Consider the following 24,472-nt stretch of genomic DNA (forward strand, 5'->3'; position numbering starts at 1 on the left):
AACAGAGTGTAGGAGACTAGCTGTGACAAATGAACCTGTAACATTAGATGGGTGTAGTTTAATCAGTGACCCTGCGCGTTAGTGTTAATGGTGGATGACAAAATCATGAAAAAGTAAATGGCCTCCATCAGGTGCATCGTGGGAAGCTGGATAATGAGTTTTCTTCAAAGCTGATTTACTTCAAGGTAAGATCAAGTGAAATTAACCTTTTCAAACTTCAAAAGTATGCAACAGCAACAAATTTAAGTTCAACAACCGTTTTAATGTCTCTTTTTAAAGGAGGCATGTCATTCCTGGTGACATTCAGCGCTACTTTTCTTCAGTTTTGAACTTGTGCTGCGAGCTCTGTGATTACTCTCTACTGAACTATAGCATAATAAAGAGAGGATATGTGCTTGGCTGTATGGGCAGCCCTGGAGACCCAGTAGTGGATACAAGACAGAGAACACATCTTCCGATAGCCGTGGCAGCCCTACGGATGTTTCCTCTGACAAGCCATTAATCTAAAGCACATTGGGAGTGCTGCTGTTCTGCACTACGCTAGCAACCAGACTAGTGGCAGCATTTTTCCTGCTGTCTTCTCTTTGTCAGCAATACAGTTGCATTGTTCCAGTGGGGTATAATCATTAGTCACTTTATGTAGATGTATCTGATGGCAGCATGCCAGTTTGGGGGAAAAAATCTGTATTGTTTTTGTTGTCGCCTGTTTTCCTTTTCTTTGGTTGCCCAAAAAGAGTCAAAGGATGCTCTCAGTCTGTGGTGGCAAGATCCTGACAAGTCATTTTAATTACAACACCAGAGTGGCACCACAGGCTGCACAAGGTGAAAAAAAGACAAATTAAGGAGGACTAGGAGCACAGAATTTTGCATTATGCGATATACATTTCTGGGGTATACAATTACAAAGCATACTATTAAATTATACTAAATAATCCACAACTTCACTGTCTACTCCTGTGCCTAACTTTAAAATGTGGGCAAATGAACAATAAAGAAAAACACACCAAACACCCAGAGAAAAGATAAGCTAGATTAAATTGTCCAAGGTCTATATCTTCAGAAATACAGTAAATGAGTTTGAGGGGAAGAAACAGGCCGAGCAAAGCTTGAAGGTACTAACTGTATTAAGGCTTGACAAGCTTGATTCTATCTACTCCCGCAGGAAACTGCAATATAGTGAGTGTATGTCTTGAGGCTTTAAGGCAGGTAGGCTGAGTGACAGATAATTGGGACAGTTCTACTGCAGTGGGTTATATGACAGCCCAAAAGCAGACGGCGAGGCCAGCTGGTGTTCCTTCAAAAGAAGTTAACTTGATAGATTCAAAGCAGTTTGTGTAAAGACACGCCCGGGGACACACACAGATGGATGTATAGATGTTCATACCCACACCTACGCACACAAAAGGAAATGGAAACACATGCGTAAACACAAGACCTTCCTTCAGTCAAGTTTTCCAGAGATTACAGTAAATGAACCACAGACTGCAGGCCACATTGCACATGACAAACACATCTGGACCAGCGATGAAATAAGCTTCATACCTGTCCTGGGACTCCTTTTTTCATTTGGTCAAGTTTCAATATTAGAATGTGTCTGTTTGCTAATGGCTACAGGGTTCCTAGTTAAGAAAGTAAAGTTTATGTGCAATTCTTATACACTGCAAAAGTAGATTCTGGTTTACAACAAAAAGAGCTACAGACACATTTCTGCTGCTGCTACTGCTTCTATTTGGGAAAAAAAAAAAAAAAAAACCTTCTTTGAGGAGCTTCACTATAAAGGATAAGACCTTTTCACCTTCAGACAGATTCCTCTTAATCCTCTCCTTCTGCGGAAGAACCGGGGGAGTAATACTCCCATCATCCTCAATATAACCCCCACCCTTAAAACCCCTCCACACCATGCACTCAGACAACATCGCCCTTTATTTGTCTGCACACGATTTTCCTTTTCTCTGGTGCCTTTTTCTTTCTCCATTTTCAGAGATCAGTGGCAGGCTGCAGCGTGGGCTCCCCCAGTGGAGAATGTAATTACAGAGAAGGCAGGGTGGAGACATTCTGGAGAGGTTATGAAGGGGCCGCAGAATCAGGAGCTGAATGAAACGTGTAGGAGTAGATTATGTTATGTGATGCTATCGCTGTGATCTTAACCTAAAGTGGGAGCTGACCAGCCATCAAAGTTATCAGTGGGGATAACAGCGGCTCTTTTATCTTACTGAGGAGGTTCACTGGTATTAATAGTCGGTATTTTATTGACGCAAATGTTGCACTGGTAACTCTAAAAGAGGAGCTTTTTTTGTAAAGATTTTGTCAGCTTGCATTGTTGAAAATGACCCACAGTACAAGGCCAAACCTAGAACATCCATGACACGCCTCTCTCAACAATGCAGGAAGAATTTTGTTGCTATATCCCATAATATCATAATAAGCCAGGGTTTGTTAAACAATTGAGACAGAGCGAAAAGGAAAATTGTTTTCTGGCAATACAAATATTCCAGAAAATACAAACTATGAGAAAATATGAACATAACAAGGAAGGGGAAAGAGTCAAAGAAAGATACAGCTCTGCTGTAAGCTGTAGATTACAGACTGCACTGCGGTGGTGCTAAAGAAAATAAGCTGATGGTTATCAACAGGAGCATGTCAGATATACTCCACAAGACGCTGACAGCTAAGTCACGTTTACTCTCAGCATATGGGAATGATTAGATTGGATGGATCACTTCAAGAACAAAACACACCTACAAAAAAAGATCCATCAAACAAGGCATGCTACCGTGCCTTCAGTATTTTCATTCTGGCAACACACATGATCTCTGTGCTAGGATAATGCTGCGGGGTATAATATGTGTGGGTGTTTCAAGGGAGTGAGTGTCTTACGATAATTTCTTTTGAGTATATAGGGAGCACATACTTATCTGGACTTCAACAACTACCATCAAAAATTCTCCTTATTATCCAGAAATTACCAGAGGGCTTTAGGTTGCGATTATTCATGCAAAGAAACATATGAAACACTCTGTCAATGATTTCTGTAAGTAATCCCAAACCTATTCATAGCTGTACCTACATATTCAGAGCCTCTTGACACTGAAGTACCCAGTAATTGCTGTTATTTTTAACCTGGGTTTATAATGAGACAAAAAATATTAAAAACCTCTCATCACCTATTTTACTGTAGATGTATGTACTCGCAAATTCATAAAGAGGACATACAACATGAATACATAATTACGTCAAATGTGGCTTTCTGAATGTGTTAAACATTATTAAAATGTTTGCAACCTAATTCCACAAATCCCTTTTCCTTCTTCTAGAATTTATCACTGAGTAGAAGACCGGCAGCCAAAAAAGAAAACAAGGAAGTGCCTGAGGAAGGCTACAACAATATCAAATATGTTTCCGTATTATAACTGCAATTCTGTGATAAATTCCACCCTAACCACAACTGCATTTATAAATTGAGTGTTACTGTGATAAAATAATTTATTTTCAAATTCCACACATAATACACACTCTGCGTGTGTGACAGCAGCACTTCCTGAGAAAGGGCTGTATAAAGCTTTAAAGTTAATAGGTAAATCATTTAAACACAATAAACTAGCATGAAGGCTGGAAACAAGAAAAGCATCCCTCTTTAAATCCTTCTGTGGCCTGCTATTTTGTTTTCCTATGGAACAACAATAAACAGTACGAATAAAAAGAAAATCTTAGAAAAGTTAAGATGTTTTTCATGCTTCTCATTTATAGTTTATTTTTTAACTTTTGAAGTTACTTTATTTATAGTTCAAAGCTTCATATACATTGAAAACTAGCAAGGCAGGACAATTTCAAATGGATTATGCATAAAGGAATGAGAAAATGAGAAGAAGATTCAACAAGAAATGTCTAATGTTATTGACCTCATAGGGGCCTAAAGACACAGTTATGCAGCTCCTGCTGCAAGATAAACTCCTGTTGCGGTTTAATTAATGCAAATCTTGACATTATCCGCAGCAGCAAAATGAAACTATAGCAGAGGTTTAACCAGAGAGGGCACCTCCCCCCCGGCACTCCTGACATACACATTATTTCTATACAGCCTTTAATCCAATCACTTTTCTCCACATTCTTCCTGCAGTTATTCCCTAAACAGTTAATTCTCTCTTTTAAAAGGTAACTCCCAAACCTTTTATACAGGGCAGTTCTCCCTTTTTCTATGTTCTTCCTAAATCATACAGCCATCTGTACATTTCTCTTTTTTTCTTGATACCACTCCCTCCATATGAAATATATACTGTATATAATATATAAACCCTACTATATATGCCCATCATTATAGCACAGTCTTTTGACCATCACAGTGTTGCTCCTCCATGTGCCCACCACCACTATCCAAGACCTCGACTTTCTTAGCATCAGCAGTCACAGACTGAATCTTCACTTGGAACCTATATAAACTCAACTGCACTATTACTTAATTGTTAATGTAAATTTGTGATCCAGTGCTGAGGTTTACGACAAATTATCTTATTATAAACAGTTAATTAAGTAATTAATTTGTATTATTGGGTTGGTCCCTCCTGCTTGATCTACATTTGACTCACTCTTAACATATGTGTGCATCCTACAGATATTCACATTTACTCTGGAGTGAGGTGGATGTGCCTGAATGACTCGGTCAACCCCTTTGTTAACTGCTCAGAGAAAAACAGGAGATCGTTCTGCCCTTGACATTTTTTCATGAAGGGAAGGTCTTGACCTTGCTTGCTCAGTCGGCCTTTAGTTTTAGTCACAGTGCCTTTTTAGACAGCATGACAAAGGACACCAATGAGGACAAACATGCACGTCCTGTTCTGAATGTACCACAGAGTCGTGCCGGCACTGACAGAAAAATAGCTACTAGGTATTTATGAACAGCCTATTCTCAGTGGCTTTAATCAGCAGATAAATGTCAGCATCACACAACGCATTAAACAGCCATAATTTCCCATCATTATAATCTTGACTAAGCTTAAATGTTAATTTGTGAAATGCTATACAGAAGTACAGAATACTGAGGAATACATTACGGAGGAAGGAATGTGTAGTCAACACTATTTAGTAGGGGATACAACTTTTTACATTTAGTCCAAGTAGTTTTGTATACTGAACCACCGGCTTACCTTGTCTTAGTAGATGACCGTGGTGTGCAACAAATTCTTTCCTCATTCTGTTCAAATAGACCTTGCAACGGAAAATGACTGAATCTACAGCTTGGTCTTCTGTGATGAGAAAATATCAAAAGTTAACTTTGATGTTCAAACATGATTGAGTTTTAAATTAGTCAGGACTGGTTACCGGTATTGGATTATTAGATCATGTGTTAAGTGTTGATGGGTTCAGGTCTTTATAAATGTCATGCAAAAAACAGTGAAACTGGTTACTGTTAAATTATTCATCCATCCAGTGATTGCAACCCTCACACCGAGCATTTAGCGTAAACTGCAGGCAGACAAGCTCATCTAATGCTGAGGGTTTAAAAGCACTTAAGGCTCATTTAACATTTCGTTTAGAAGCACGTCATGAATACATCCCAGTGAGATAGAAAAGCTCAGGTGGGAATTGGGGTATAACAGGGTATATAACAAGTGTGGCCAGCAGCTCAAGTCGGAACTGATAACAAGGCAATTAGCTGCTTTTATTTCTAGACCAATTACATGCGCTATCAAGGAATCAAAAACACATGCCTGTAAGTCTGCAGCATCAGTTCACCTACTGTTTCAGTTAGAAAACTCTTTTTAAAAAGGAATAAATTACTATGAGTCACAAGGCACATGGAAACGGAGTCCATAGTCCAAGATATTAAAAAGCATCTTTGCTGAATTGAATTTCAATCTAGAGTTTTATTTAAATCGTTTTGCATCAAAACATCAACTCCTCCAATAACTCCGATTACATTATGAGTGAGCCGCCATGATACAGCCTGATGATTAAATGTTAACAATATTACAACACAGATGCAATGCATGGATAACTGTCTGCAGTCTAGTATCATTTTAAACTCAAGAATGCCAGGACATCTTGAAGTAACCTTATCAGAATGTGGAAACAATGCAAATTAAGCTCAGGTAAAGAACAGAGCTGCTGGCATTCACAGACCACTGACTACACTGTCATCAATACACACATGGGGAAACCTAACAAAAACCCCAGAGATTTTTGACCTTGATTATGTGAAATAACTTTTGTGTTTTCTGGGGGCTGCCATCCGAGGGGATTCTGCAGATAGCGTCTCCCACAGTTATGGTCCCACACCTGAGCAGCGTCATGATTTTTGTTTTGCACTGGTGTGAGACTTAAACTGGAGTGGACAGAGTTTGGCAGCAGGCTGGCATCCCCTAGTTCCTCCTGTCACAATGTGTGTGGTGAGCCGTCAGTTTTTCCACGTATCAAACACAGCATCCCTACTTACCAAGAGCCAGGAGTTCATTATCAGATCATTTGGCCAGATAGACTTACAGGATGGTGTCAATAGATGGATCAATACTGTAGCTGTTTCTACAAAACCACAGGTTTGGCTCTTGAAAGTATATTTTAAATAGGACATGTTTCATATCAAGGTTTTATATCAAGATGTCTTAACTTCATCCTCGGTTTCTTAGATGCAGTTAAAACAATGTTACAGGGCTACTAAGTGTAATATTCATATCTACTGGAGGTGTGTGATTGATATGAAACACTTCACATTCCATAATCCATCCTACTCTAAAGACCCTCTCAGGGGCACTACTACCTTCCCACCTACACATACAGGGACTATAGTATGCACCAGGGTCAGTTTAACAAAGTTAAATATGGACATGGTTTTCAGAGTAGGAGGGAGGTCAAGGCAACATAACAGATTTTAGAAGAGAACAGGAATCATCAATGAGTGATAGTGTGTTCTCACACACAGAGTAAGAAAGAAAGACATCTGACAGTATATATATATATATATATATATATATATATATATATATATATATATATATATATATATATATAGTGTCTTTATGCATATATTGCATAGTCTCACTTCTCTGCAATATACTATATGTTTAATAATACTTCCCAAAGCTGCAGCTTTCCCCAGAAATCCCCTAAAGTCTTAATTCTCTTTTGAATCATGAATTACAGCTTTTACAAAGCACGTTACAAAGAAACTCTGGGTTGTCATTAGTCATTCTGTGACTTGCTCATAGTAAGATTTTAGAGCAACAGTTGGAAGTTTAAAAAAAATAATAATGTGTTTGTGGAAATTGATTCTTGTATATGTGGGGCACAGGGGCAACCTGCAGGAGGCCGGATGGGGATGTGTTTACATAAATAATACCATGAATAATACAACAGGTTGAATGGTGCTCAAAGATGAAGCTTGGGGGTAAACAGATCAATATCTGATCAAACCACTCAGGATGCCGCATTCTCTACTGGGTTTCACTGTAGAGGAAACCATCAACCAACACCAGAACTCTTCACCTCCTGGGTAATAAACACACAATTTGCAGCCAGGAAACGACCAATTATGCGGGTTTTATATTTCCATTTTACATGTCTAATACATTTGGGAATTGGTTATGCTTTGACTTGTTTGATCAGCCTGTCTTCACTTATTAGTTGGGAATGAAATTAATATTATTTTCAAAGGGAAAGGTTAGCTTTCAACTGACTTTCCACAGTCTCACAGATTTAATATCAGTGTCTATAACTAAGGGACCGTTCACAGCTCTTACTGTGATGTTCAATGTTATTATGAAGGGTGGAAACCAATTGAAAATAATGAGTCTCACGCTCCAGGCACACAATGAAATGTGTCAACATCACATAAATAAGGCAAACAATATTATTTAGTGTTGTATTGAGTATTTCTATGTGCTTTAAACCAGTTGATCTTTGTCAGATGTTTTGAGTCACAGCAGATGCATTTTGTTGGACATCCTCATTGACCTCACTTCAGTAGAGCGCTCAACAGATGCTGTGTACGAGGAATAAACATGCATTTTCATACACACCAGGTGCTGGTTGTCATCATACATAATTAGATTCAGACTGGCTTACAGCACAGTATGACAGCAGCGAGTCTGGCATTGCAGAGCCACTGTGCCATGAATAGCAATATTAACAAAGGACAGTTAGCAGTGTTTGTTTTTTAACCGTCTTACCCCCTAGCAGTTTAGACTGACAGTTGACGAACTCTGGTTTCCGTGCTAAGCTGTAGCGCTGGCAGGTGTGGTGAAGAATTTGGATGAAGGTGCACTTCTCTCCTGCAGAACCAGCAACCCACTGGTCAAAAGCATTTTCGAACATCAGGTCAAACTCTGGACAGTCCTTGGAGAGAATACCAATAAGAGCGAGACATGAGTGAGAGGTGAGTGCATGTAGTCAATCATCTGCAATTACTCATCTTCACACATAGATTTTCCCTGGCAATATTAACTAATTAAATAGCAATTAATAGTGTTTCAAGGGGACTAGAAATGACATACTTTGTTAGAGTCAATGCCGTTGACCTGCCGTAGCTGGTCAATTGTCCACTGTGACCTTTTTATGAAGGAAGAAGATCCTTGGAACTGCTTCACCTTAGTGATGGATAGAGAGGTTGGTTTCTTATTCGTCACTGTGGAAAAAATAACAATAAAACATACTAGATAAGATGGTTGCAACAATTATTAACCAACATTAATTCTAGAACATGACCTTGCTGTATAACTTGTAGCTTCTACGTACATATGCTGTAATAAGAGTTTGTAATAGGATAAATACACAATTCACGTCACAAAATGAGGAATATTAGAGTCAAGCAGGAGAAGTAAGAAGCTTACTTTTGTGGGCGGCAGGAAAAAAGGGATCCAATAACAATGAACATTTCACATTTGGAGCCAAAAGCAACAGAGACCACGATAACATTTCTTATGAGAAGACAGTCTAACCATGAACAGACAAACATGGATTTGGCTTGTATATTTAACCTGCCAAATTGTGTGCAATAATCTTATATACAGAATACTGTGCAATGACTTTCTGCTGTGTTCCAGCTACACAAAGACATTTTTTACATACTACTGGTTTGAACATAAACACTGTGTTATACTGTTCTTGTCAAAGTATAAATTGCTGAATATTTTTTTACACTGTGCTGGACACTCACAACACTCACTCTTGACAAAAGTGATGTATTTCTTTCCTCTGCACTGCTGACCAAATCTAAGCGGGTAACAAATTACCCTACAGACAAGCATGGAGGTATTGCCTTTTAAAGAACTCATAAGAGAAAAAATGGAAATAATGATAACATAATCCGACAAAGCATGACTTTGTGCTTCCATAACTGGTATTAGGTACTGCAGAGTTTTATCAGTTGGTGCAATAAAAGTCATGCTTGGTTGGTACATAACATTTGTACAATCCAGACCTCACTATAACTTATCACCTCCTGTCCAATGACATCATCATTTTGTCCTCAGCTTGGCCCCACTCGCCTCAGCATTACAGTACCACCACCACATGTTTACGGATCATCATGTGTCTGGACTGCTGGACTTTGTACTTCTCAGGGGTAAACATGCTCCAGAGTTGCTTTTTTAACCCCGGCAGCAAACCTCTGCTTCCGCTCTCTCACATTTGCCATTGTGTCATCTTGGAAAGAGGGAAGCGTTCGGGTCACTTTCGCTGCCGTTGCTCTTTACTCGGATTCTCAGCTCTCCTAGAACCTCTAGCATCCCTGCTGGTTGCTATGTTACATTTTGCCTTTGGTTCAGGTTTGCTCTGTGAAAGATCTACCACACCTTTCTCTGGGAATGATTTTAGGTAGGGCTGAATGTTACATCAGGTGATACATTCAGTAAGCAAACTCCCCAGAGAGGAGGTATGTTGGGATATGTTTTGTGTGTATCCATTTAGACAGCTGCAGTTAATAGTTGAGGTGACGGCCTGAGGTTGCAGGGTGGACCAGACAGAGGCAGACAGATACAATTCAGGAAGACCTGCTGTCATTTCTCTCTAATCTTTTCTTTGAGAATTCATTGTTATTCAGACAGCGACAACCATGACAAAAAGATGAAGTGATTGATTAGATCTGTCTTGGGTCACCCAGAAGGCGAATAGAAGCTCCAGAAACCAGAAAATTGCATAAAGACGACGACAGCTGGATGTAATGAACCAGTGTGTGGAAGGGTAGGAGTCTAAAAACTCAGGTCATCCAATTTGCTACAAGAATAATGTCTCTAGGGCGCCTGGTTAGCTCAGTGGGTAGAGCTGGCGACCCATGTACCGAGGCTGAGTCCTTGCTGCAGCGGCCCAGGGTTCGAATCTGACCTGCGGCCCTTTGCTGCGTGTCATCCCCTCTCTCTGTCCCCCTTTTCTGTCTGTCTATCTTCAGCTGTCTCAATCATAAAGACAATAAAAAAATACTCGATGGCACACTGAGGCGGATGATAGACTATAGCACAGAACCACCACTTCCCCCAAACTGAGAAATGGGGTTTTATTGCTCTCACTTGTTAAGTGCAGGACTGGTGGCTAAAAGACAAAATACTGTATAGTACAGCATGAATTCAACTAGAGACCATATATCTCTCTTAGAAACAAGCCTTGCCTCCATCTTATCCTACCAGACACATCCTATACAGTATGGGGCTCAACAAATCTGATGATCATTTTCACCTGGTCTATAAAATGTCACAAAAAAGCAAGAAATCACCATCAAAAGTCCCCAGAGGCTAGATTATCTTTTCAAATGGCTGGTTTTGTCAGACAAACGGTCCAAAACCCAGAGATATTGTTTTCATATTGCTACTAAACAGAGGAAAGCAGGAAGCGCTCAGATATGAGCAGCTATAACCAATGAATGTTTGGCATTTTTATATAATAAATCAGTTGTTTCAGCACAGCCATATGTGAAAGTGTGATCTGCCTTCCAATCAAACAGAATATGTCTGGCTGTACACCAGCTCAAACTATGTATGCTTATCACAAAATGTACTGACTCAAAGCAGAACAACCAGGGGAATGGAACATGCTGAAAATACAGTAACAGTAGTTTTACAATATAGTTTTACAGCATACTGTACAACATAACAGATGAGAAAAACTATTATGATTCTGTATGAGAGCGACCCCCGAGCCTGGCTTTGACTGACATATTTGTGCATTAGCTTATTCACTGTCATATCACAAGCTTTGTGGTGAGGCTGCTTTAAAAACAAATCACACTGACTCCAGGATTAGAAAAACTGTTGCATAATACTGGAGAAATACACACTAAATGATCCGTTGCACACATGAGGAGAAACATTTAGTGCATGCTCAGTCACAATGTGATGGCGCAGTTTGGCTATTTATCCATCTTATTTTTTTTTAAATATTACACTGAGACCTGACTACGGAAATGCATCAGTGAATATGTGAAAGAGACCTGTCATCTCAAGGCCATGGAGCTAAATTGTCAACACATCAACACCGAGGTCTTAATCAAACTGCCAGACACCTTTGAGCCTCTCAAATCAATTTCATATTCAGCTGTTGACTCCCACCTTGTCTGAGTTGCTCCCCTGCATATTAAACAATTACTGAAAGTTAGAAGAGCTGGCTTTATTGAAACAGTAATCAAGGGGAAGACTGTGAGAAAATGTATACTTAAGGCCTTCTATTAAAATGAAACCCCATGTTGCTCTCGTGATAAATTTAACCACTGAATGATGCTGTGAGTGTAGAGAGGAAAAAAAATTGAGAAGTCATTCTCAAACAAAATATTGACAGAGGCAAACTGGGATATAACTGATGATAAAATCATAGAAGGAAGTAAGGTATCGGTTTTGCATCATCAGGCTTGTTGACATTATAAATCATTTTATGAGAGAGCTTCTCTTTTAGATTGTATCTTGTAACACTGTTCATCTAAACTACTATCAGACAAGACAACAACACCCCGACCACCACTCTTGTGATATATGTATCATTTTAATATGAGTATATGTCTGTCAATTTGTGTGTTGAGCTTGAGATTCGCAAGCCAAAGTGCGATCTGAAGACACATTTTCCCTTTCTGTACATGAACTGGATCAAATATGAAACTAATGTAACACGCTTCCCTGACATGCTTCACTCAAAACAAACATAATAATCTCACCCTGAACACAATGTTACACCACAATAAACTTTATGAGTATGAGCAAACACCACTTGGCTACACGGTCCGTACATCTAGAAACAAGGAAGGACTACAACTACAGCACTGAGAGGCTGCCAAAGCCATTGTTTCCATGTGGGCTGTCAAAGGAAGGCCATGCTGGGGTTCCTGTCCTGCTCCTTTCTCATGCTCTGATGGTGACATGCTCTCACTTCCTCCAGTGGATCAGTCCCTTGTTGTGCTTGGCTATGCGCGAGTGCTGCGGCCTGAAGGGAAACTCATACTGTACCATTCACAGACTGTGAACATCACAGAGGAAACGTTCTCAGGATCAGTTTTCCCTCAAGGAAATATTATCATAGCTGTGGCTGTTAAGAGAGAAATGTGAGCACAAGGAGGAGTTGTACAAAAGCAGTAATGACAAGAATGACCATGTGAAAAGTGTGCAGGTCGTTGATTATGACTATGGCATACAAGCGTTTGTGGAAATGTTCAATACAGCACTATAAAAACAAACATAATCCAGTACAACCAATACCAAAGCAAGTATGGAACAAGTATGGAATTCATGCAGAAATAATGGAGCTTGGACCACCCATGTGGGCATAACATTAATAACTTCCTTTCCCTTATATAATACAACTTAATTCTCGTGTCAACACTGATGCTTCTCAAAAATCTCCTTCCACAAGCCAGAAATATGCTAAGCATCAGCATTTTGGGCTATCCGAGAGCAGATATGAAAATCTGAATCCACAGAATAACAAAAGATCACACCAGATAAGGAAGATAATGTGTAACTGTATAGTCAGAGAGGCTCCACGTTAGCTTTGGAATGACTGGTTGCTCCGAGATTCACCCACAAAGAAGAGCTGAAGTAACTAATTCACAAGATGTGGAGTGTGGAGAAGTGTGAAGAATTACAGTACACATGTACACACACATTAACACTATAGAAGTCAAGCCAAAAATATGCTGTCATTTTGGAAATCACAGAATTGCATTCAGTATATCTGGGTGGTCAGTGCTGCAGCTCTTTTCAGCTAGTTTGACAATGTCTGCCCACACCAAGTGCTGACTGGAAACACACTGTACTGCAAAACTAACAGTAACACTTTCATTTTACTTAAAACGACTATTTCCAAGGTCAAGAATGACATGTTTTAAGCCAGCCTGTCAATTATAATATAATAATATAACAGCTATGTTACTGTACACTATGATTGTCTGTTTGTACAGTAGTTACAGATGCTTCACAGGAGGAGTTCTAATTGTTGACGAATAATATATATATTTAAACAACTTTTTATACTGCTTAAAAATGTTGGGCGTGTTTGCTGCTTCTTAATACATGAAATTCACTTATTCCTGTGCCAAAAGATATTTAGAAAGAATTGTAGAATAGTGAATATGAAAACTTTACTGAACATTACATTGGCAATCTGCGATTGTGTTGCTCAACAGAATTTTATTACAATTTCTGATTACAGTCAAAGGATACCCTGTTAGAAGAGCTTCAGTTTAAGTATGTTTTTAATCATTTGACTCCCATCTGTCCTTCTTCAAAAAAGAATTTCACAGCCTCTATCTCAACCAGGTGGGCTAAGGATCTCTTGACAAATCAGACCCCTTCATTTTGCAGTCAAGCGGCTCTATGCTCTGACATTAAGTAGACACGGTTGCCATGGCAAGCTCATTTGCATGGCACAAAAGACACCTGAGAAGCTGGGGCTGGCACCTGGCCCGGTTCATACAGGGACAGCAAGCTAGGATGGTTCACAAGCAATTTTGACTGTGGGCTGCTCACAGTGAACAGAAATTCAAAGTCATTTGGATATCATTAAGACGGTAGGAAATACTAATGGACAAAGTGCTGAGCAACAAAGAACTGTGTACTGTTGTTTGTTTGGCTTGGCTGAGGGCCAGAAATGTCCTAAAGGGATGGATCATATGTTTATGGGCAAACAAAACAGATTTCATTCATTATCGGCCTCATGCTCAAATGTTTCTGTTAAAATACAAAGAGAGGAACAAATAAGTTTTAAAAAATTTGCATTTATGTCTGTATCGAACATCCAACATTTGGAAGTCATCTTATGATGTGTCTTTAGCTTTTTTTAAAACATGAAATCATACACGATCCAGTCATGTTAAGGAAAGTTTAGATGAATTCATATGTGCAAAAGACTTCATCTTGAAGTAAAGAGCCAGTATTAATTGAGTCAAACTACACAAATTACATATACTTCAAATACTAGTTCACAACGCCATCTCTTGAGGTAAGAACAACAACCACCTGAAAGGATAGCCTGCTATATTTATGGATTAGAGAATGGTTTGGTATTGTGGTAGCAAGGATGCTATCCTGCAAGGTAAACATACAAACAGTTTGCCTTACAGGTTGAATTTTGCGGCTTGTTATTAGAGCTGTCGTCTGAGGGCACGTCTAACACTTTTCTCTGTCTGGGTCTATGATTACAGGTCTATTTTAGAGCTGCCCCCACTCTGCTTGAGCTGGAACACACTGTTATCTTCAGAAAGAAGCTGTCACAGGAATGAACCACAGCACTGGCTAGACTATCAACAACACCCCGGAACAAAGGCCTCTACAGTCTATTCATGGGTCCGAAAACACAGCAACTGCTGTGCACAAGGCCTCCTTAGATGGGATGGTGCTCATGCAGTGACCAGGCACCAATAGTAAAAGGGAGTGCATATATTATGGCGAATAATAGCTATAGAATACAGACCAGCTTCATTCAACCCTCGGGAGGAACAAGTTACTCACACAGCCGATACAGACACCATTAGCTTATCAACACAGAAACAATGGACGAGTGCACAGTCGTACGTCCTCACATAACAACGAAGCATTCATTTAAGACTAACACAGCAGTTTTATTAAATCTGAGTTACTATTAAACTATAAAACTTGTTTGACAGAAAACCTGATGATTTCTATCAACTTTTAGTTGGATTGTCATCAAGTTGCCTAAATGCCTAAATATCTTTATTCAATGAAAGGATTTTTAATCAGCAAACAGCAGCCAGTAACTATCTGACTATCACTTTAATTAAACTGCAGTGATCCTTTAAATGTTTCGCAAATTCTTGGGAGAAAAAAAATTCTATTGCGAATATTTGGCAAATCCAGCTGTCTTTCACGGCTGGCTGGCAAAACTGAGCAAGATGTTACACAGTAAAGTTCTTCTCAACATTTTTTTGTGTGTTATGCCACCTTAGAGTGTGTTTGTACTTTGATTTGAGCTACTGTATGTTTTTATTTAGTGACCCCTATAAACAGAAATGATGCACCACTGATAATAGCTGTACACTTTCTATGTGGGAATATGCATGGGGCATTGCTAATAGCTATTAAATGACTACACCACCAGGAGACTAGGAATGATTGTTGAAAAAGTAATTTTCACATTAAAACTGAATTTTTATATTTGCATTTTAATTAACAAAACGATGACAGACATGGCATTGATATAACCTCATGTATTAACCACATGTTCAGAATAAAACTTGTTCGTGTCTTTGAGGATCTTTTGAAAGTCAAGTCATTCCTTTCATCCAAGCTCCTTTAAACAGTAAGAATTCAAAACTCAAATGGGCTTTTTAAAACATAGCTGCCTTTTGCCTCCAGTCACATCTGTTATCCATCCAATTATAACAGTCACCCAAGGACAACACATTAAAAGGTTTTGGAGGCTTGACAAATCATGTTCGTCAGCCATTCAAAATGAACTCCCATTTGAGGCACGAGAGCTTCTTAAAGTTCAGTTCAAATCAAAGCAACTCAGAAATTATTTAGTTATAGAATGCGGTAGAACTGCATGTTTAACACATTTAATTTGTGTCATCTACTTTTAAATAACAGGTATGAAGTTTATATTGTATGTATGTAAGCAATACAACATTATGTGGCATTTATTTATCTACCTGTCTGCAACACAACATGGGTTACAACAAATTAAATAATGTAAGTCATGTTTTTGCCAAAACACAACAAAACCAACCTAATAAGAGTTGAAACAAATAATTTCTATACATTATCACATAACAATTTGTGGCATTGTTATTGTAATCTAAAAAAAATATTTAGATGTGATCTAAACTCTCTAGTTTGTACCTCTTCTGTTGAGATCACATTGGCTGAATCGTAAACTCCAATTTTAACAACTGAACTGTAACACACTAAGACAGCAACACTGTGATTATGGGGGATGAGATGCCTTGTTGACAGCTTATGATACAGTGCAAACATGTTACTGATCACTGTGCCGTTTTCTCTTGATGTCTGAGGTGTGGAGTGCAGCTTGAGGATTCCATTAATGAACTAAGATGAAGAGTAAAGTTATCACAGAGTAAAACAATCAGAGCACCAGTCAGTGAGGAGACGATGAAAAAGAAAAAAACTGAGCATGAAGGTTAAGTGTGAGACAAAGAAGGATAGAAGCCATTGTAAAAGCATGGGGCAAAGAATAGTGAGAGCATTTGTTGAAGGCTTCAACCTCCCTAGTAGTTCAACACAAACTGCCTAATAACAAACTCGCCAAGAAATAGAATTATGTTATTTAGCAATACACAGGACTAAAACAAATTCAAGTGCAAGGTATCTTTTTGTCTTACAACAAGTGACAAATGGTTTCAGACCAGAACAGTAATCAGGATGAAGGGCAAACAATACATCTTAGAATCCTATGAAGAGAAGGAAACATAATCATCCTCAATACAGAAGCAAAGAAAGTAATCACACTTTCTACACAGGCAGGGCATTGTGTTTCTATTTCTCATCTTGCTTCCTGCTCCTGTGCACATCACGGAGAAAACACAAGGTCTCATGTGAGGCCTATATTCCACATTAGGACCCCCACAGTCGTCCATCACCCAGTGCTCCATGGACCACTTAATAACCTCTCTATTCGGCTAGGCCCCAGCCCACATAGTAGACATTCCACTAGAGCCAGAGCCCGCGGATACAAGGAAATATTTAATTACACTGGGGCACCGACCTGAGGCTTTCCTCCTACTGTGATGCTATGGGACGAACTTAACACCAATCAGCCTATCATTGGCTCCCTATTGGCCATGTAAAACCTGAACTGATGTGCTTTCTGCACGACTTCACCAGGCTCAAAAAATGTCAAAATGTTTATGGTTATTAGACACCGTTGGAAGAAAAAGTAAGAAGGCAATCATGGAAAGGCAAATACAGCTATGTTGTAAAGATAACAAGTTGTTAAAGAATGTGATGGATCCTTAAATAAAGACAAAAAATCAAAGAGGTGTTGTCAGGTTATTACATTTTGCAGTACAATCTCTCAGCTCAGTTTGGAAAGCGATAAAACGCATACATAACATGTTGCATGTGCCAAACCTCTGGTCAGCATTAATGCATGAAGACCTCATACAGTCTAATCTGGATATCGTCACGCAATAGCATGCGTCTGCATTTCAAACAGTCAAAACAAAGTGCATTCCTCAACACTTACTTCTCCGGGATGACCTAAACCCATGTGCCTGGAACAGAAATCCTTAAACCAAAAACAACCTCCGTGTCAAACCTGGGTCACATAGTATTAGGAAGAAATTATTAGTGACAACCTGTTCGTGAGCCCAAGATGGATAGTGCTTTTAGATCATTCAGATAAAGTCAAATATGTTGTTTATCACAGAAATGTACTGTACACTCCAACTTGCTGTAATTTTATCCCACTAACAATCCTCCATCACTCATGGTCACTTTGGCAATACAAAAGTATTTATCTCTTCTCTGGGTGGTCTGGCTTTTTGTTCTGTGATATTAGAAATCTAGGAATTTAAACTTACTATTCTACTACTTTACTAATTTATCTATTATCCCAACATCTGAAGTTGTTCACAGCGATTACTGAAACGTCTGGCGGAGTTGGATTGAATACTGGTGAGTCATTTCAGTGAATTCTACCTTAAAGCCCTAAAAAGTGAAATCAAATGATGAATCAAAGCATAACAGTTCAGGCTTGTTTCCAGATCTCATTTCCTGGCCCATCTGTTCTCTTTTAGATGAGGTTTAGTGAAGCACCGTCTGTATCTAATATGGAGGGAGAGACACAGAGATTAATATTGCACAACTCACTTAAGCTATCCAAGAATACAGACTGCTTATAGAGTTTAAGACAGCCTTAAGAAAATGTTTCACTGTCATGGTTCTGATAGGTAAATTTTAGAGAAAATATATTTTTGGGATGGCACCAGCAGAAAACATTTTTCGAATAGCAAAGACAATGATTGCACCATGCAACATTATGCTGCAGGGCACTTTGTTCTTTCAGCTTTGATAAACTGTCTACTTTTCATAAGAGTAAGGCAAAAAAAAAAAAAAAAACATTGGCATTTATTTGTTGTTTCTGTTTCAAAGTACATGCTGTAGCTTTTGTCAAAGGGAAAATATATCTTATTATGTATTGAAAAACACACTTAGTTAAGAGTGTGTGTGTTACTGCTTGTATGTGTTAATATATTTCAAGGATAGGGTGAGGGTTACGTTCACAATTGCTATCACGTACTGTATTCAGACAGGATTAGAGCCCCACAACAAATGTTTTCTCAGGATTACAGAGTGAGGTCAATATTTCATGTGGAGTAAATACAAGTTCACACAGTAGAAACTCGAAAACTATACATAATCTTTTGAGTTCCATTTAACATTTTGCCTTATTAAGGTAGGACCTCTGCTCCATGCAGGGATGAATATGATAAACTAAATGCTTAAAAAACTGACTCCAACTCATTCTTAGTGATAAAAGATCACACAGGCTGACAACCCAAAAGCTCCGCTTCAAGCATATACACAGCAGCAGAAACTGTTTAAGCTTTTGACTTATGCAAAGTTTTGGGCTGCATGATAGATGTGGCATGTCACCAAAGAGGGATGGATGGTAAAAAGCTTCCATCAGTCTAACTACTAACTGGTGACAGGCGCACCATGAGGAATCCTCAGCAGGAACCTCCTCCAGAAATCTTATGCATAGTATGATCAAGGTCATGAAAATAGACAACTGAGCCACAAAGGACATATATTAAAAACATCCCTTTGCACAGAACAGAGGGCTCCATTATATATGCTCCTTAATCAGCAACGACAAAGCCCAGGAGTTATTATAATAGCATTTTTAATTTCAGCAACCTGGGTTATTTCCTCTACATAAACTTTGCTGTTGCTATTACAATTATGACTATAATAATAGGAGCTCAGGGAATGTCATCTTATGCCATATATATGTCATATGGATAGATTTCCCCTCATAGCACCCCCACATTAGCAGTCCACATTCACCGGTTATCTTAAAAGAAAACATAGATGATATAACCTGATCTCCAAAATGACGCAATGGTGACAGATGTCTGCAATTAAAGGGTTTGTAAGACACGTGTACGCTATTAAACAGGAAATTGATGATTAACTGAGGGGTAGTTCCCAAAATGATTTGTTCAGTAGTAAAATCTAGTGAATAGTGGAAGGTTATCATGAGGGTCACGAAATTCACTTAATTTACAATGTTATAAACACTCTACTGCATCAAGCTGTCCATCTCCTTTCACCTTCACTGTTGTTTTAAATCCATTAGTCCTGTTCTCCGGAACATTTGTTCAAAGCATGAGTGGAGAGGAGGATGAATAATTCAGTACTCATTACAAAGAGGGTCATGGGAAAGAACAAAGAAAGAACAAAGAGAGGGTGATTTGGCCATATACACATATACAATTGTACATAAGGGACATATTTGTGCAGTGATGTATTAAACAAGGGTTTAATGATCACTGTCAAAGCAGATGTATCTAAAGAATAAATGCAGTCTAGGGCGTGTATCTACGACCAAACAGTACAGTTCATCTGAAAGACACCTGGGTGACTGTTTGGTTATACTTTATCTGCATATTTATTAATGTATGATGTGATTTTGTGTTATTTAGTGAGCTATGGTTCTGAGCTATTAAAGAGATTACATTAAGCAGATCAAATGAATGATACTAAAGGGTTGAAATATTGGGAAGGCTCACTATCATGTCAATGATAACAAATTGGAAAACCAGATCAAAACTGGTTATATCCAGTTAGGCTCACTGGCTCACTCTCTGGATATTCACATTGGTCTTCAGTCACTAATTAGGGATACCTGTGTGTTTTTTTTAATTTTTTTATTTCTAGTCCATCTTCAACTTTTCCAATAAAAGGACCAGAAAAAAGTATTGTGTATTTTTGCTTAAAGTAGGTTTAATTCACATCTTAAAGTCCCCAGTTACCACAAACATATGATACAGGAATCTGGTACAGTACAACTACACCTTGGCAAACACTACACACTACAGCGCTACACATAAGTCACACAGCTGGTCAACAGCTCGGCCAAATACGTTGCCATCCAGGTAACTCGTTTGTATAGGTGGGTAGTCTTTGATATAACAAGAGATAACTGTTGGAAGGCAGCTGTTTACCCCTGCTCACAATTTTGGACCGATCTCTGTGTGGCATAGACAGAAATTAAACTGATTGATCGTCATACTTGATAGTTTCAAGGGAAACTTTATACATTTCCCAAAAAGTCAGTTTTCCTGTAACATGCCCTACCTTGAGTTTAGGTTGTCTCTGATGGATCAGACGGGGTTACAGTGCAATGTGTAATGACTGTACGACTCTGTGGAGAAAAGACAGTAAATATGTCCCCTGGAGACTCTCTCACACACACATATATAGGAAAATAGTGTCATTATAGGGCACAGATTGCTACTCTGCCAGGAAGGATCACAAACATGCAGGAAAAGTTTCATTTGTTCCCTCAGTCACTGAGTTTCCATCTGTTCTTCCCATGAATGATGTTCCATGTAGCAGGAAAACAGCTGGGGGTTGTCAGAATGATATTAAACTATGATATCATTCTTCCTTCCCTTCCATCCTTAGGTTAAGAGAAAAAATGACAACCTCAGTTCTTTAGCCTTCAGTTCATCTTGTAAAACTCACTAGCAAGTGAGAAGAGCAATTTCCAACAGCTAAACTTAATGTTTTTAAAAATAATCTCAGTTATCATCTCCCACTTATCCATAAATCAAAGAAATGTTCAACAGATACACATCTTCTGTATATTGTGTATGTATGTGCTTGGCATATCACTAGTACAGTGTGTGTATCAATACAGCACTGTCAGAGAGCCTGCAGGGATGCCAAGCCATGCCCTTAATGTAAAATACCAGAGCAGAGCCCACCCAGCGCCTGACAGGGGAAGTCTCAACAGTAGACCACTGGATTCCCTGCAGTCTGCTGTCACCAGGCTGTTCAGCCACACAGCTGCCTGGAGAGAGTGAGATGCCAACATGCCAGTCCACATCCTGTCTAACCTTTAAACACTAAACTTCAAGTTGCCTGACTGCCTGGTGTTAGCCTGAACACCTGCTATGAAAAAGTTATGTGTAGAGCTATGATCTTTATTTGTAGTATTATTAGTACAGCACTTCTGTCAAGTGAAACTTTTATAAATCAGTCCCTGCGGAGCAACAGCAACTGTTTGTGAAGAATAAGGCATTACTGCACTGGACATACTAGTATAACTACCTCACCCGACGTTTTGTGCAGAATTTCTACCCTCTTCTGGTACTGTATGTCTTATAGCATACTGCATTACTAAATGTACACCACTTTGTACAAGGTGACGGAACACTCTAGTTGTACACTTACAACTATACAACTATATGCATAATCATGAACAAAGATGTCCTGTTTAAAAAAAATGCAAAAAAGCAAAAAAAATTGTTTTCCTTTGCATTTCTTAACAGATATTCTATATGAGGCTCTAAGTCTCACTGATCTTTCCTCAACTACTGTGATAAAATTTTAAAAAAACATTGAAAAACATTTTGACCAGATTTTATCCATGAAACATTGTTGCAGGGTTCTGCTGTCTCGTAAATCCATACATCTCAGAGTTTCATGATTCTTGCATTTTCAGATGAAGTAGAAGGATTACAGGTTGAGAAAATTCTCCAAACTGTAAGGCTCAGAAAATAGTTTCGAAATCCTTTGGCTTATCTCAAAAATGCATTGTCACCTTGCTCAAAACAGGCTTGTTTTTCTTACTTTGTAAAAAGTTGGCATTTTGAAGATAAATGGCTTTCAACCAGACAAGAGGTAAGTGAGCGACCTATAATGGATGTGCACCACACACAGTTGCACCCCGAGCTTTGAGATCTGAGAAGACAGACAGAATGGGAGAGGAATCACATTGAAATGAGGAAGCACAAAACAATTTTGTCTTTGGTGTTCATTTTGCTCTGAGAATGACCCCAGGACATTCTAACATTTGCAGTGGTGGTGATTCAACCAGACACCACAATCAAAATGTGAACAGACTACAATAGAATGCGTAAGAGAAAAGTAGATGTATTAGGAGCCACAGCAAAAACAGTCATTAGCTGCAATTATGGAAAGAATGCCAGTAAGGAAGAGTCTGTACTGAGTTCCAGCAACTATAATATTGTTAACTTGTAAGTGGATTATTCTGATGAGCAATTTTTATCATCACTACATCTGTCACAGAACTGAACACAGCACTTACCATTAAATGGATGAAAATAACAAGCACACAGGGATGTGCCCTCTGAGATCTCACAAACAGTTTTTGTAGAAGTGACTGCATGGTTAATATTGGTCCTGACTCTGTTAAGTAAATGTGTACCAAAAGTGATAACTTAGGTTACTGTAACATTCATTAGTTGGCCATAAACACACCTTTGATAAGATGTTTAATGTGAAGTGTTTGCTGGATGGCAATTTATTTCTGGAAGTGCTGTAGCCATACCTACTTGATAACAACTCAAGTATCTCAGGGTTGTGTTTCTTTGGCTTTATTTCAGTCTTTCTACCACCTATTAGTAAAAAAAAAAAAAAACAATTAATGCAACTGTAAATGAAGTGCAGCTACTTGAGTTCATTTTAGTCCAGAGAGTTCTGTCTCACTTGATTCAAGTTTGGACAGTGGACTTCATAGCATCTCACATATATTGCATAGCTCTGGGCTCTGTGATTGAATTTCTCAGTGGCAGCCCTGAGAAAGGTGTGAGGAGGTGGGTGGGGAGCATATGGTGTTTTTCTGTGTCCTGGTGAGGTTCACGCCAGGCAGCAACTTCCCTACAGGGAGTGTTGTAGATACAGAGAAGGACTCCAGCTGCTCCTCTGGGTGACCTTCATTACCGCAATTAACATGCATGCCATTCACAGGCACACTAGGCTGGGGTAAATGTTGCACTATAAGCATGGATAGAGAGGATATGGGGCGAGGGGCATGACGCAGCTGTCCAGTGAGAAGAAATTAAGGAAAGATTGTTTAAGAAATGGGTTATTTGGTTTTTATATTAAATACTAGGCAGGGCTCAACAAAAAAATGCCACTTTGGGCTAGTAATTTTAAGAACTTGGGCAATTAGGCAAGTGGTAATAAAAGAATAAAACATAATTTTAACAGGAGCTGATGATTGAAGTAGAGAAGGGGTGAGCAATCACACTTCCTTCTCATCTCTGTTGAGAGTCGCACATACGCAGTGCCGACAGGAGTTTCGTTGGGTAGCGTTAGGAGGATGTGGCCAAAACACCAACCATACGATGTATTTGCGCAGTTCGCCGAAACTTTGACAGCAAAGCGGATAAAATGGGGTCCTTTTTTAAAAGTAAAAATTACCTTTGGCCAAGCAGTTGTCTGTAAAAAGGGGACATGGAGAAATTATAATAAATTTGTCATTGTCAAATTAACTAATACCAGATCATAGTGTACTTACTTCAGACAAATGTGACCGTGGTTGAGTCTGAATCAATACACAGGCTATATTGTACTCCTATGCCTTGATTGATCTGTTTTTAATACAATAATGAGCTACAGTGCAAATGGAAACTGCACAAAGCATTAGGCTCCACTGTCATTTATGTGTAACACTACATGACAGGCAGATATATTTCTGCACTTACCAGCTTGAGCTTCAAGGGTGAGTGAGTCATTGGGGTTATCAAGTGGGCACATCCTTCACCAATGTTTTGTTGCATAAGACCCATGACACCCCAAGAAAGATATATTACAGAACTATGTTGTTTTTTTAAGGTTACTGCAATATGAATTTCCACAATGAACATATTGCAAAAGGCAATCATATCAATGTAGAGACTCATAAAGCTGGCATCTTCTGGTCCCACGTCTGCTATATCGGAGCTGTAATAAAGGCCTGTCCCCTTAATCCCAAACTTAACTGCCAACAAAACACTGAATGATATAATAATATAGATGCAGACCAACTTTTATCAGGTGACAAAAAAAGGGTA

At 38.9% G+C, this 24,472-nt stretch overlaps 1 protein-coding gene across 2 annotated transcripts in view; it reads right to left on the reverse strand.

The window, feature by feature from the left end:
* Positions 1–24,472, reverse strand: part of stxbp6 (syntaxin binding protein 6 (amisyn)) — a 55,691-nt gene that overhangs the window by 3,841 nt on the left and 27,378 nt on the right. Inside the window, exons 3-5 of one of the 2 annotated variants that reach the window (XM_051387523.1) lie at positions 8,484–8,614; positions 8,160–8,325; positions 5,142–5,240 (exon numbers count right to left, since the gene is read on the reverse strand). In XM_051387523.1, the coding sequence (XP_051243483.1) occupies positions 5,142–5,240; positions 8,160–8,325; positions 8,484–8,614 (396 nt within the window). The remainder of the gene's footprint in view (positions 1–5,141; positions 5,241–8,159; positions 8,326–8,483; positions 8,615–24,472) is intronic. The other variant, XM_051387532.1, reaches the window with a different exon arrangement.

This window comes from Dicentrarchus labrax, unplaced genomic scaffold (assembly GCF_905237075.1).
Source record: "Dicentrarchus labrax unplaced genomic scaffold, dlabrax2021, whole genome shotgun sequence".
In the NCBI taxonomy this organism is placed as follows: domain Eukaryota; kingdom Metazoa; phylum Chordata; class Actinopteri; family Moronidae; genus Dicentrarchus; species Dicentrarchus labrax.